Source organism: Pleurodeles waltl, chromosome 12 (genome assembly GCF_031143425.1).
Source record: "Pleurodeles waltl isolate 20211129_DDA chromosome 12, aPleWal1.hap1.20221129, whole genome shotgun sequence".
NCBI classification, from domain to species: domain Eukaryota; kingdom Metazoa; phylum Chordata; class Amphibia; order Caudata; family Salamandridae; genus Pleurodeles; species Pleurodeles waltl.
In genome coordinates this window covers 68,428,428-68,443,483 of record NC_090451.1, presented here as the reverse complement: position 1 = coordinate 68,443,483, position 15,056 = coordinate 68,428,428, and the positions used below count along the sequence as shown (strand labels likewise).

Below are 15,056 nucleotides of genomic sequence, written 5' to 3'. Positions count from 1 at the left end.
ACCTTTTTCCAAAGAACAGCAGCTTTTATAAACAAGCATTTGTAATGCAACAGGTCTTGCATTTGCTCGAGTTAGCACTATTAGCATTGTAAACTCCTAACCGGACTTTTCTTGCCACACTAATTGAAAGAAAAAAACAAGCGAGATTGCGCTGAAATTGAAAACCAAAAAAACAATATCCGAATGTAAAACCAAGCGCGATTGCGCTGCGTGGAAAATAAAAGGATAAAGTAGTGCAGAAAGTAGGCTGAAAACATGGAGCCTCGTATGTTTTCAGTAGTTGGCCGGTGCACTCGAGGAGGGCTAAACACCAGAAAAGGCATGACATATGCATGCCTTGCACTAATGAAATCAAGCGGATTTTAAAAGGCAAGCCCATGAACCAATGAAAGGCACAGGTGTGACATGGTTGTGGTTAAAAGCCCAAAGAGAGATTACAACAGGGACGGAGCGCTTGTGCGCTCGACCCTAAAAAGAACTTAAAAGTTCTATAAAGTATTTCAGAGCTGTATAAGAGCACCAGTTATATTGCACACATACCCTTTTTATTGGCTCTGGGGAGATTACATGATTTGGCCAGGATCACAGGATGTTGAGCCAACGCAGAGATTCAAACCCAGTTCCCCCAGTCGGCAGCTCTTTCAGTTACTTCACTTCCTCATTATAGTCATCTGCAATATGTACAAAAGATATTGACAAAGACAATAGATTTCACGTAGGCGAAACCTATTGGCTTTGCCAATTATTGTTCTTTATTATTACATATACAATGATCTTGAAATTCATACCTTCAGGATGTGTGCTGTACCAAAACTTCTCCAACATTTGATTTTACTAAAATGTTGTCCATGATAAATAGCAACCCTGGCCATCTAGAGGGTGCACATAACTGACTTGCCTATTCACTATTGACTTAGGCAGGGTGGACAGAAGCATGAACTTTTCAAAATTCATTTTTTAAAACTATTCCTAAAAAAAAAAGAAAATATTGCACTGATTTTGCCTGACTTACTACTACTAACATGAAGCAGTTAAGCATGTGAATAAAATACATTTTTGGAATTTTTGAAAGGACCTTCTCATATTTTACAAGTTTGTTGCAGAAAGTCTTTAAAATGAAGGGTGCCCAAAAGTTAACTGTACAGGACACCCTAGTTACTTTCTTCCACGTCGATTAACTTGTAAATAAATGCTTGCTCGTTTTGAGCAGGGGCCACATGCAAAGGTCAGGAGTGCGCTTGTTGCCCCCAGACTATAGATCTACAGAGAAGTTACAGAAAGGTTATACAGCAGCGCTGGCTTCAGTGCAGCACAGCTGCCGGTGAAAAAAAATGATAACAGTCAATGCTGGATGGGTCATAAAGCTTTTTATCTTTGCTTTCAGCCATCTGCCACATGGCTAAAAAACATTGGCAAAGCGAATAGATCGTGCACAGGCAAGACCTATTGGCTTTGCCAGTTCTTGTTTTATCTGTGCCTATGTTTTAGTAGTTTATCTCAGGCTGAGATGAACAACTGCCGATTTACAACAAAACAAAAAAACTCCTGAGAAAGTATCAGTAATGTACATTGAAAAGAATTGCAAATGGAAGTTATGAGGAAAGATACATAACTATTATAATGAAACCGTGGACACCATGTACATTAGAATAATCCTTTTTGGTCACTGTAAGACGTGTGATGGCTATGCTTGGCAGCTATACTCTACCATCTTTCAGCGCTATAGGATCCTAAGTAATACTTGGTTCATGTCAGCTGGGGGCTGATATGCCTCAACTCTGCTTTAGCCCAACCATACAATATTTAAGAATTAGGATCGCAGGAACAAATTTGTCACTCAAATTACTTGTGCAAATAGTCAACTAAATCTACTCTAAGTTGTAAGATCCAGCTGGTGGAGCAAGCTGCCCCAGGTGATCAGAGTGTAGAAACAATTGGAAATTGTGTAGGATGCTTAAAAGAGAACTCATGGGTAAGGCTTCTTCTTTGCCAGCAAGGATAGAGGCAGCTTTTGATTAGATTGCCATCCCACGGTCCAAACACATACATGATCATCTGTTCCTTCCGGGTGACCCATGACAAGATCCTCAAAAAGATTGGCATACGCTACTCTCCAATTCCTACTAGTATCTGCACTGGTAGTCTAAACAAACCAATACACCTACCTACTGCCACCAATAAACCCATATTCATTAAAAGGGGTTTAATGCCCCTCTGTAAATAGGTGGAGACCACAGCGGACACTCCCGTGTGAATACTGCAGTCACTACTGCTTGGGTGTGAGCAAGCACCCTCCCAAAATAAGTGCTGTGATCTAATTTAATAGATCAGTGAAGCATCCCATATTGTGACATGTTTTCCTAACTCAACTAACTTCTCTGGGTTAGTAGTACCAGATAAGAAGAAAGCTTTTGACAAAGAGATCACTTTTCTGTCCCCTGGCTAGAGGGTTAACGGGACACTTTCTGGCAGCTGCTGTGAAGTCTGTGTGTACCTGACTATTTAACCAAAGGGAAAAAAGGCCTTTTTTTTTTTTTTTGCCAAGTAGCAATGGCTATATTGGAAAACCAAGCTTTCTGACGAGTGACAAAAATTTTAGCTGCAGCTGACATTTTGTGAGGACAATGGTGTCAATCCATTTGGCTGTAGGTTATCACTCGCATCCCCCCCCCCCCGAATGATTTAGAGAGGATCAGGACAAATTAGAATCCACTCCCAAGCTCAGCAGAAATATATGCCCCTAACACAAAGGAATGTTGAAAGCAGCAAGACTTCATTTCCACCTTCGAAGGAATTGAGTGTCATCAGGTGGCCAAAGGATCCAGTGCTCTTCTACAGTGACTGCAGATTGGGGAGTGTGTATAGCTCTGCTGAGGAGGGTATATCTAATTTATCATGATGAAGACCCTGCCTAAAATGATTCTCTAGGGATCGAAACATTGACGCTACTTCTGATTGTGGATTACAATAAACATTCTTTGTGCAGGGAAGATAGTTATTCCAGACAGACAGGATGACCACGTGTGGCTCTAGCAGTAAACAAGATTATAAGCATGTGCTTTGGGAGGGGGTAGGACATCCTTTGGAGTCCCTAGGTCTTCTCAACGTTTCATTTCCTTGGTTTTTAGAAACGTTGGCTGAGGAATCCTAGTTTTGTAATCAGTGGACTCTGCAAGAACCACAGATAGGTTTGCTGCTAAGGTGAGGTGAGGCTGAGTTTACTCTGCAGGAGGGCATCTTGGTATGCACCTCTACAGTCACAAACGCTGAATCTAACAAAACATTATAAAAGAATATCAAAGAAATATTTAGAAGTGTGAGGATATTGCTGCTTATCAGATAATGCCTTGTGCCTGGGAGTCGGGGGGAGTGAGCGTGGCATTGTTCAAGTCTTCCACAGTAGAAATATATAAGTCGTGGTCTCTGATACTATAACAGGTTACACAAGTTTGTCATTACCACTGATTGCACAAAGCCAGGTTTTGTGAAACCAGGCGACTGATCATTCAGCAGCAGCCATTCCCCCGTGCAAGATTTGCTTTCTACCTACTCACTCCCTAAATTCCCAGTACACAATATGTGATTTATATTCAGAACAAGATCCATTGTTCAGCTGAAACTATCACAGTCAGTCAATGTAAGTTTTTTTTATTCTAATTATTAAACGGCCAATGATTGTGCAAATGGGACAGTTAATGCCCCCGCAGTCTGCTCCTGGGACTAGCAAGGAGGGTATGTTCTTTGCTCAATTAGTAGTACAAGATTGGGACACACAGAATGATTTCATTCCAAAGACCTGACAACAGCAGGAACAGCAGTCACCGTCTGCAAAGGCAGTGGGTCTGAGACCACCACCTCCACTATTCACATGGTCTGTAATTACTCCCTCTTAAGGGCGTGAGTGCCACGTATTTGACATGGCCACTAAAGCATTCAGCCAAGGGCCGCATGTTTGAGCCTCCTCCTCAGTCCCATGGTCTTTAATGGCCCCAACCAATGTCTCCACACCTGAGCACACATCGGTCACATGGTCCATGATGGCACCCACATAAGGGGGCTGAGTCTATGAGAGCACAATACTGGTTACATGGTCCATAGCGCACAAGTTTGTCGGCTCCACCCCAGGGGTCGGGGTAGGCCACAGAACGAACACCCGTCGCAAGGACTGTGGTAACACTCCTGCAGCAATACCTGAAGGCACTCTTGTAACTCTGTAAGGTACACGGTTTGTCCCAAAGGCACGTATCAGCATGCACAGAGAACCCGCAGCCGCTCGTCAGCAACGACTAACAAAGCCTGTTTTTCTGGGAGTCAGCTTGCATTGGTGAGCATCTTGTCCAGTTGCCAGTAGGTAATCCCTCACAAGGAACATGGAGAAAATTCATAACACAGCCTCCTGGTGATCTGTTGTTTCATAAGAGTATGACACTGTCAGGTGGTGTTTACTGTTCTCCGGCCATGCTCTGCTGCATACTCATTGCTCATAGATATATTGGTTGCTCCTGCCCGGTCAGCAGTCTGTATGTAGAGGCTGGCATAGTTTTTATATGAACCTACAGAAGGCAAGACACAGGAGTGCAGGTCAGAGGCAGTGCCAGGCAGAGTTGTAAACCCAAGACTCCGAGACCCATAAGGCATCCTGCTGTCCTATCACCTTAAAATTGTTCACCCCAGTCTGGTAATTCTCTACTCTTCCCCAATTCCATAATGTCCTTCTCTACTCCTTCACATGTCCTATACCTCATCCACATTTATGCATTCGAAGTTCAAGCAGCTCCAGCCTAGGCACTCTTACTTAGTTTGGGTGCCCTGAATCTCCCCTCCAATACTCATCCATTCCTTCCTCCATGTAACCCTGTAATCCTGTACTAACTACAGCCTGTCCTGCCACTAAAGACTCACCTAACTCAACCCGCCTCTAACAAATTACTTCATTTGCACCTTTCAAGCCAGTTTTCTTTGTTACTTTTCCACTCTCTGCTTCAATCTGCCCCCACAACACATTCCTTCTGCAATTGATTTACTTCTGCACTTCTCCCACCAACACCTATTTCTTCAACCATTCTGTTTAAACCAAGCAGGCGCTTTCCTCTTCCTCAAATGCCTTACTAATCTGCTTCCCTCCCAATACATTTTGCCCTTCCCTCACCTGTCCTTATCCAGACAGTCCTAACCAGACCCTCTTCCCCCACTTGCAAAGCCTACTCCTAAAAGCTCCCTGAAGTAGGTCATTCACCACCCCACAACACACTCTCTCCCCCTCCACTTTAACCCGGGGTTTGTGACTGTGTCTGAACCTGTTCATGTCCCTCACAACACCTACCTAGGCCCTTTCCTTTCTTCCAAACCACTCTCCCTCACCTACACAACCCGCAACCACAATGACCTCCCACAAAAGACTCTCTTGTGAACCAAATAGTGCTCACCTCTCCCACAGCATTCATGAGCGTCTGGATGATCTTCTCATGGGGCGTGGCCACCACGCTCTGGTCGTTTATCTCGATGATGCGATGACCCACCCGGATTCCTCCGCGCTCTGCTATCCCACCTCGCATTAGGCTGCAAATCTATGGGAGGTGGCGAAGGGATACATGTGGGAATGTTTCTTTGTGAAATCTGAAAATGCAGTGCACCTCTCCTTAAGCCAGTCTCACCCGGTTAGAAGCGGAAAAGACTGAGTAAGCAAGAGAATAATTGAAGGGAAGAAACACAGATAAAACGACAAGATTAGAGGAAAGGGAAACAGCTGATAACAAAGGCGGAGAAGAAGACTAGTGAGGACAGGACAACAGACGAGAAAAGCTGCTAATCTCTGAATGACAGTTGGCACTGAGCAACACAAGTAATATGGTGCTAGAGAGAAAGATGGGCACAAAAGATAGCAAAACCAGCAGAGATGGGGGAAGATGATCAATTGAGTAGCCAACAAATCAGAAAGTGAAAGAGAACATGTACTATGCACAGGACACTGGATGCTTTAAGAGGACAGCAGATGCAATGTGATTCAAAAGGGACATTGTCACCAGCAACATAGAAAGCACCCCACAAGCCTCCTTCCTCGCCTCTTTCTCCATTAACAGTGTTGGACTGGCTGGTTAGGCAGTCTGGCAATGCTAATTGGGCCAGCTTGCAGGCTGTTTTTTGTCCTGTCATAGCCCACTGTAGTACAAAACACAAAAAAACAGAAAGCCCAATACTGTTACAGCTCCCAGGAGCAGAAAATAAACAACTCGTGCAAGGGCCCTTTCAGGCTGGCAGTGCTAGATTGTCCCACAGGCCAGTCCAATACCGCCTATCACACGTCAAACAGTCCAAGTTAACTTCTAATCTTCAACAGTTTGCGAATCCTCTCCCTTGCTCCTCTGAAAGGTTTAATTATCTCTTTGCCCTTGATTCACTTTGCTTGTGCAGAAGCAACAAAGCCTCCCTTTTATACACAGAGTGCAGCAAGGACCTTTGCCTGTCAACGGTGCCAGGAAGATGCCAGAGTGGGTGGAGAGGTGTATGCTAGAATGGTGTGTGCAAGCCTCTGGGAAATAAAAAACGAGCACAGCAACTGCTGCAAGATCACACAAAGCAGCATGGGGTGGAGCACCTGCTATGCCCCTGCCTTTTAGTGGTGCTCACCACTTCCCCTTGTGTAAATGAACTGGCCTGCTGAAGGCCTTGAGAACTGTTTAAAGTCTGCAGGTGCTTCTGGGTCAGCATACAAGGAGAACATCATTGGAAGGTAACGTGTCGTCACCACAGCAGGTCCTCCACCCAACCTAAAAGTGCTTCTGGATGGAGTTTTTACATCTGTCTCATAGGGTTTGCACGATGTATTGGCCTCCTTCTTTGCCTGGGACCCTTGAGCGGTCACCCCAATTTTTAGGAGTGGGATTAATCAACGGGGAACATTGTTGAAATCTGTTGACTGGCAGGACCACAGCTCAAACTTAGGGGGAGGGTCTCCTTTTTTCACAGAGGGTGCAGACATGGCCACTCATTAAAATAATAAAGTATGCTCCTTGCAAGCTTATCCCCCGTTGATTCTCTGGGTGAACACTTTGTATCCATTGCTGCAAATCAACAGCCCCTGGAACAGTGGCGCCTTTATCTCTGCAATGCATGGCATGGCGGTGCCTTCCGCAGCTGCCGTGCTCTGAATCAGGCAAGAGAGTCCTACATTCCACTTTGAAAAACCATGGACTATTTAGTTCATGACGCAATTCCCCCGGGTATTGGTCACAGCACGAATACTACTGTTTATGAGGCACTCGTTTAATTTCGATTCATCAGGAATTAGTAATACATGATTGGGACACACTGAATCCTGTTTCATTCCAAAGACCTGACAACAGCAGGAACAATAGTCACTGTCTGCAAAGGCAGTGGGTCTGTGAGACCACCACTATTTACATGGTCTGTAATTGCTCCCTCTTAATATCCATTTATCAGGAAAATCTTTTCTGTACTCCTCCAACATGCTTAGACTCTTCATTGTTCTATCGGAGGCTTTTAGACATTTCAGAAGGAGATCTAGAGCTGGGTCCAGTGGCAAAGTGGACTCATGGATCCAATGTAAGTACTGACCATATGGCCACTGGTTCAAACGCCAGTGAGCCTACACAGCCTTTCATCCTCCTTAGGTCAATCAAATATGTACCCTTGAGTTGGGTTACAATAAACCTTTATTAAATGTCACCCCTGCCAAGAGATCCCCACCTCCATCGTGCTGAAGATGTGCTCTTTGAAAAAACATGATCTCATTGCCCACACCCATTAGGAAGTCCTAGGCTGCCTCTCTCCTAAAGAAAGTCCAGCCCATCTCCCCTATTCATTCAGGTATATCTAGACCTCCCCTCTCTTCACCGTGGCCTTTCACAACTATTTCTTGCCCTGCAGAAGAACCTATGTCTTGTTTCCAGCAATCGGAATAAGAAACCGCCCCTCATTCTTCTGGGGACTAACCAACACCTCACGGATGCCTTGAACTATTTTGTCTTCTCTCACATAGGGAAGTCAGAGTGAGGCTGAGTAGAGGATTGCGGAGATCTAGAGCTCCTATGCTTCACTCCTCCCTAGAGATCCGGGAAGCTTCTCCTTGCTCCTTAGCGCAGTTTAGCTATGGGCTGAACTGGAAGGGCTTTCTGCTGTTCCACTGCTGACCTGGTGTTTGCAGACGGATACTCACAATTCCATCCTCGACGCAGAATCCTAGCTGATGTTTGGAGTCAGGACGGCGTATGATTGCGGTGGTGACCGGGGGGCAATGCACGATGCTCAGCGCGATGTGCTGCAGGGACTTCAGATCCTGAAAGAAGAGTGCATGTTAAAGATCATTTATATGCAAGTTACACTAGAGCTGACAAACCAGGCAATCTGTAATAGGATGAGTGGGGCATTTGGTTGTATTGTAGAGCCAGGAATGAAAATGTCACTTACCCAGTGTACATCTGTTCGTGGCATTAGTCGCTGCAGATTCACATGTTTCACACAGTCCGCTGCCTGGTGTTGGGCTCGGAGTATTACAAGTTGTTTTTCTTCGAAGAAGTCTTTTTTGGTCACGGGACCGAAGGACTCCTCCCTCTTCGGCTCCATTGCGCATGGGTGTCGACTCCATCTTAGATTGTTTTCCCCGCAGAGGGTGAGGATGGAGTTGTTTGCTATAAATAGTGCCCATGCAATGGAGTGAATACGTATGTACATAAAAAGTTTATAATCATTATTTACAAATGTACAAATGTTTAAGATTTAAGATCTACTTCTAAACGGCTACAGGCTTCCCGGGGAGGCGGGAGGGCACATGTGAATCTGCAGCGACTAATGCCACGAACAGATGTACACTGGGTAAGTGACATTTTCAGTTCGATGGCATATGTTGCTGCAGATACACATGTTTCGCATAGACTATAAAGCAGTTACCTCCCCTAAAAGCGGTGGTTTAGCCTGTAGGAGTTGAAGTAGTTTGGAATAATGTTCTTAGTACAGCTTGGCCCACTGTAGCTTGTTGTGCATTTAGTACGTCTACACAGTAGTGTTTAGTAAATGTATGAGGCGTAGACCAGGTTGCAGCCTTACATATTTCGCTCATAGGAATGTTTCCTAGAAAGGCCATTGTAGCACCTTTCTTTCTGGTTGAGTGTGCCTTTGGTGTAATAGGCAATTCTCTTTTGGCTTTAAGATAGCATGTTTGAATACATCTGACTATCCATCTAGCAATGCCTTGTTTAGAGATTGGATTTCCTATGTGTGGTTTTTGAAAAGCTATGAACAGTTGTTTTGTTTTCCTGATTAGCTTTGTTCTGTCAATGTAGTACATTAGTGCTCTTTTGATGTCTAATGTATGTAGTGCCCTTTCAGCCACAGAATCTGGTTGTGGGAAGAACACTGGCAATTCTACTGTTTGATTTAAATGGAATGGTGAGATTACTTTTGGTAGAAATTTTGGATTTGTTCTTAGAACTATTTTATTTTTGTGTATTTGAATAAATGGTTCTTGTATGGTAAATGCCTGTATTTCACTTACTCTTCTGAGGGATGTGATTGCAATGAGAAATGCGACTTTCCAGGTTAGATATTGCATTTCACAGGAATGCATGGGTTCGAAAGGTGGACCCATGAGTCTTGTTAAGACGATGTTAAGGTTCCATGAAGGAACTGGTGGTGTTCTTGGTGGTATAATTCTTTTTAGCCCTTCCATGAATGCTTTAATAACTGGTATTCTAAATAGAGACGATGAATGAGTAGTTTGTAGGTAAGCAGATATTGCTGCGAGGTGTATTTTTATAGATGAAAAAGCGAGATTCGCTTTTTGCAAATGTAGTAAGTATCCCACTATGTCCTTTGTAGAGGCATGCAATGGTTGGATTTGATTGGTATGGCAGTAGCAAACAAATCTTTTCCACTTAGATGCATAGCAGTGTCTAGTGGAAGGTTTTCTAGCTTGTTTTATGACCTCCATACATTCTTGTGTGAGGTCTAAGTGTCCGAATTCTAGGATTTCAGGAGCCAAATTGCCAGATTCAATGATGCTGGGTTTGGATGCCTGATCTGTTGTTTGTGTTGTGTTAACAGATCTGGTCTGTTGGGTAGTTTGACATGCGGTACTAGTGAAAGGTCTAGTAGAGTTGTATACCAAGGTTGTCTTGCCCATGTGGGTGCTATCAGTATGAGTTGGTTTTGACTCAACTTGTTTACTAGATATGGAAGGAGAGGGAGAGGGAGAGGGGGAAAAGCGTATGCAAATATCCCTGACCAACTCATCCATAGAGCATTGCCTTGTGATTCGCGGTGTGGGTACCTGGATGCGAAGTTTTGGCATTTTGCGTTTTCTTTTGTTGCGAACAAATCTATCTGGGGTGTTCCCCAAATTTGAAAGTACTTGTTCAGAACTTGGGGGTGAATTTCCCATTCGTGGACTTGTTGGTGGTCTCGCGAAAGGTTGTCTGCTAGTTGGTTTTGGATCCCTGGAATAAATTGTGCTATTAGGCGAATGTTGTTGTGAATCGCCCACTGCCATATTTTTTGTGTTAGGAGACACAATTGTGTTGAGTGTGTTCCTCCTTGTTTGTTTAAATAATACATTGTTGTCATGTTGTCTGTTTTGACAAGAATGTATTTGTGTGTTATTATGGGTTGAAAGGCTTTTAACGCTAGAAATACTGCTAACAGTTCTAGGTAATTGATATGAAATTTTGTTTGGTGTACATCCCATTGTCCTTGAATGCTGTGGTGATTGAGGTGTGCTCCCCACCCTGTCATGGAAGCATCTGTTGTTATAACGTATTGAGGCACTGGGTCCTGAAATGTCCGCCCTTTGTTTAAATTGTTGCTGTTCCACCATAGAAGCGAGAGGTATGTTTGGCGGTCTACCAACACCAGATCTTGAAGTTGACCCTGTGCCTGTGACCATTGTGATGCTAGGCACTGTTGTAAGGGTCGCATGTGTAGTCTTGCGTTTGGGACAATGGCTATGCATGTTGACATCATGCCTAGAAGTTTTAGCACAAATTTTGCTTGTATCTTTTGGTTTGGAAACATAGCACTTATTACCTTGTGGAATGCTTGCACTCTTTGTGGACTTGGAGTGGCAATTCCTTTTGATGTGTTGATGGTTGCCCCTAGATATTGTTGTGTCTGACACGGTTCGAGATGTGACTTTGTATAGTTGATTGAGAAACCCAGTTTGTGAAGGGTTTGTATGACATATGTGGTGTCGTTTGTGCACTTTTTTACTGTGTTGGTCTTGATTAGCCAATCGTCTAGGTAAGGAAACACATGTATCTGTTGTCTCCTGATATGTGCTGCTACTACTGCTAGACATTTTGTGAATACTCTTGGTGCAGTTGTTATTCCGAATGGCAACACCTTGAATTGGTAATGTATTCCTTTGAATACGAACCTTAGGTACTTTCTGTGAGAAGGGTGTATCGGTATATGAAAGTACGCATCTTTTAGGTCTAATGTGGTCATGTAATCTTGCTGTTTGAGCAGTGGAATGATGTCTTGTAGTGTGACCATGTGAAAGTGGTCCGATATGATGTAGGTATTTAGTGTCCTGAGATCTAATATTGGTCTTAATGTTTTGTCTTTTTTTGGAATTAGAAAGTACAGGGAGTAAACTCCTGTGTTTTTTTGTTGTACTGGTACTAACTCTATTGCATCCTTTTGCAGTAGTGCTTGAACTTCTAGTCCTAAAAGTTCTAAATGTTGTGGTGACATTTTGCGTGTTTTTGGAGGGATGTTTGGTGGGAATTTGTGGAATTCTATGCAATAGCCATGTTGGATTATTGCTAATACCCAATTGTCTGTTGTAATCTGCTGCCAAGATTGGTAGAATTGGCTTAGTCTTCCCCCCACTGGTGTTGAGTGAAGGGGTTGTGTGACTTGAAAGTCACTGTTTAGGTGGAGGTGTTTTTGGAGTCTGGAATCTTCCCCTACTCCTTGGGAATTGACCCCCTCTATATCCCCTGAAACCTCCCCTTTGGAATGAACCCTGATATGGTGTGGTTCTTGTTTGTTGGCTGGTGGTGTCTGTGGGTTGGCCACGAAACCCCCCTCTAAATGGAGTTTTTCTAAAAGAGCCTCTGCTCTGCGGGGAGTAGAGTGCGCCCATGGCTTTGGCCGTGTCTGTGTCCTTTTTAAGTTTTTCAATGGCTGTGTCCACTTCAGGGCCAAAAAGTTGTTTCTCGTTGAAGGGCATATTAAGGACAGCCTGTTGGATTTCAGGTTTGAAGCCTGAAGTGCGGAGCCAAGCGTGTCTCCTTATGGTGACAGCAGTGTTGACTGTTCTCGCTGCAGTATCGGCTGCGTCCATTGAAGAGCGGATTTGATTGTTTGAGATCGTTTGTCCCTCTTCAACTATTTGCTGCGCCCTTTTTTGGTATTCCTGGGGAAGATGGTCTATGAGAAGTTGCATCTCATCCCAGTGTGCGCGGTCATATCGGGCCAGCAGCGCTTGAGAATTTGCGATGCGCCACTGGTTGGCTGCCTGTGATGCTACTTTTTTTCCTGCCGCATAAAATTTTCTGCTTTCTTTGTCCGGAGGTGGGGCGTCGCCAGATGTATGGAAATTTGCTCTTTTGCGAGCTGCCCCTACTACTACGGAGTCAGGTGGTAACTGCGAAGTAATAAACACTGGGTCTGTGGGTGGTGGTTTGTATTTCTTATCCACCCTTGGGGTGATGGCTCTTGATTTTACGGGCTCTTCAAAAATTTGTTTTGCGTGCCGTAACATCCCTGGTAGCATTGGGAGACATTGATATTGGCTATGTGTAGCCGAGAGGGTGTTAAATAAAAAATCATCCTCTATAGGATCGGAATGCAGTTGGACATTGTGGAATTCTGCTGCCCTAGCCACCAGTTGCGAGTATGAGGTACTGTCCTCTGGCGGTGACGGCTTTGTGGGGTATGAATCAGGATCATTGTCCGGCACTGGGGTGTCATATAGGTCCCAAGCGTCTTGATCCTGATTATCTTGACTTATGGTAGTTTGCGCTGGTGAGTGCATTTGTGGCGGTGTTTGTGCCGGCGATGCCTGTTGTGATGGAGAGGGCGGAGGCGTGACTTTTTTAACCACTTTGGCTTGTGGTTGTGCGTCATCCTTGAGAAGTCCGATCCTTCTTTTTCTCATTATTGGGGGAAGGGTTGATATCTTCCCTGTGTCTTGCTGGATGTACAGTCTCTTTTGTGTGTAGTCTGATTCTACACTTTGGAGCTCTTGTCCAAATCTGTGCATCTGGCCACTTATTCCTTGTTCCTCTGTGTAGGATGGAGGTGTGGAACTTTTCGGCGCCGAGAGAGAATCTTTTTTCGGCTTCGGCACCAACACAATTTTTGTGGCTTTCGGCAGTGTGTCTCGGTGCCGATGTTTTTCGGTGCCGGCATCTTGTTTTTGCCTCTCGGAGCCGCTATCTCGGCTCCGAGGTTGCTCCATGGCGGTCCCTCGACCGGAGTCGGGTGTCTTCGCTATGGGCGTGCCCTTTTTCGGCGCCTTCGACGGGTCGCCGGTTTTATGGGTCGAGCCATGGCCTGTTGGCAGTGGCGTCCCCTGGGCTTTTGTCTTCTCAATGGTTTTAATTTTCGACGTCTTACTCACTGTTTGTTGCTGTTGTTCGACGTCGGAGTCTCCGGATTCTGATTCCGGAACCGAGAATGTTTCCTCTTCGTCGTCGAAACATTGTTTTGTCGGCGTGGACGCCATTTGTAGACGCCTGGCTCTTCGGTCCCGGAGTGTTTTTCTGGACCGGAAGGCTCGACAGGCCTCACAGGTATCCTCCTTGTGCTCGGGGGACAAGCACAAGTTACAGACCAAGTGCTGATCTGTATAAGGATACTTACTGTGACATTTTGGGCAGAAACGAAACGGGGTCCGTTCCATCGGCTTCGATGTCGCACGCGGTCGGGCCGACCAGGCCCCGATGGGGGATCGAAGCTACCCCAAAGTCTTCCGATGATCGGTGTCGATGTACCTAACTATCCCGATACCGAACGGAACAATACCGACGCTTTCTTCCGAGATTCTGACTAACTTTCCGAACCGAAACACGGAGCGAAAAGGAATACGTCCGAACCCGACAGCGGAAAAAAACAATCTAAGATGGAGTCGACGCCCATGCGCAATGGAGCCGAAGAGGGAGGAGTCCTTCGGTCCCGTGACCAAAAAAGACTTCTTCGAAGAAAAACAACTTGTAATACTCCGAGCCCAACACCAGGCAGCGGACTGTGCGAAACATGTGTATCTGCAGCAACATATGCCATCGAACAGATATATACTGGCTTTTTAAAGCCTATGGAAGAGGTTGGTGACATCTCACCCCATGTACTAGCCCAACACTCACTCATAATCCTAATTAGAATTGTGATTGACCAAACAGGCCTTCATTCAATGTGTCAAAGGGCTGTTGTCTTTAGAGGATATGCTTCTGTGTTATAATTCTGACAGTCCGCACATTCAGAATTTCTCCTTTAGTTTTCTTGTGCAAATAAAGTACTTGCTTTTCCTAGAATGAAAAGCACTGGGTTGAACATTAAATATTTCTCTTTGTTGGTTGATATGGGAATTCTGGGCACTTGTCCTCCCTCCCCAGCCACACAATATCCTCAAGAAGCACTGAACCGCCTGTCCCCACTGCTCTGACAGTCCAGTGCAAAAAGAGTTTTACTTGGCCCAGTTTGTAGAGCCACAACTGGACAGACACCAGTGGCAAACTACCTCAAGCACCACGGTTGGGGCTCAGTAGCTCCTGCGCTGTGGCCCCAAAAACTGCATTTGACCAATTTGTACAAAAGGCCAAAAGAGAAACAAAAAGGAGAGGGAGTTCAATAAGGTATTGTAGGAAGGTTAGGAAGTAGCAGAATTGAAGTGAAACTTTAAAAATAAGTTGCTGGGATACATATACACAGTGTTAGAGATGGTGCAAAGGTCAGTATTAGTTAAAAGACAATACAACTAGAGTAGCCCACCAGCAATCCCAAGCATAGGGCAAAAAGGAAAGGAGGTCGAGAAGAGAGAATGGAAGATATATTAAGTAATCGAACAATAAATATTCCACAGTGCCTGATTCATAGGG

General features: G+C 44.8%; 1 protein-coding gene across 1 annotated transcript in view; it reads right to left on the bottom strand.

Annotated features, from left to right (window-relative positions):
* Nucleotides 1-3,632: 3,632 nt before the first annotated feature.
* Nucleotides 3,633-15,056, bottom strand: part of APBA3 (amyloid beta precursor protein binding family A member 3) — a 44,623-nt gene continuing 33,199 nt past the window's right edge. Inside the window, exons 9-11 of the mRNA XM_069217692.1 lie at nt 8,177-8,296; nt 5,427-5,567; nt 3,633-4,553 (exon numbers count right to left, since the gene is read on the bottom strand). Coding sequence (XP_069073793.1) covers nt 4,482-4,553; nt 5,427-5,567; nt 8,177-8,296 — 333 coding nt within the window. The 3' untranslated portion in view covers nt 3,633-4,481. The remainder of the gene's footprint in view (nt 4,554-5,426; nt 5,568-8,176; nt 8,297-15,056) is intronic.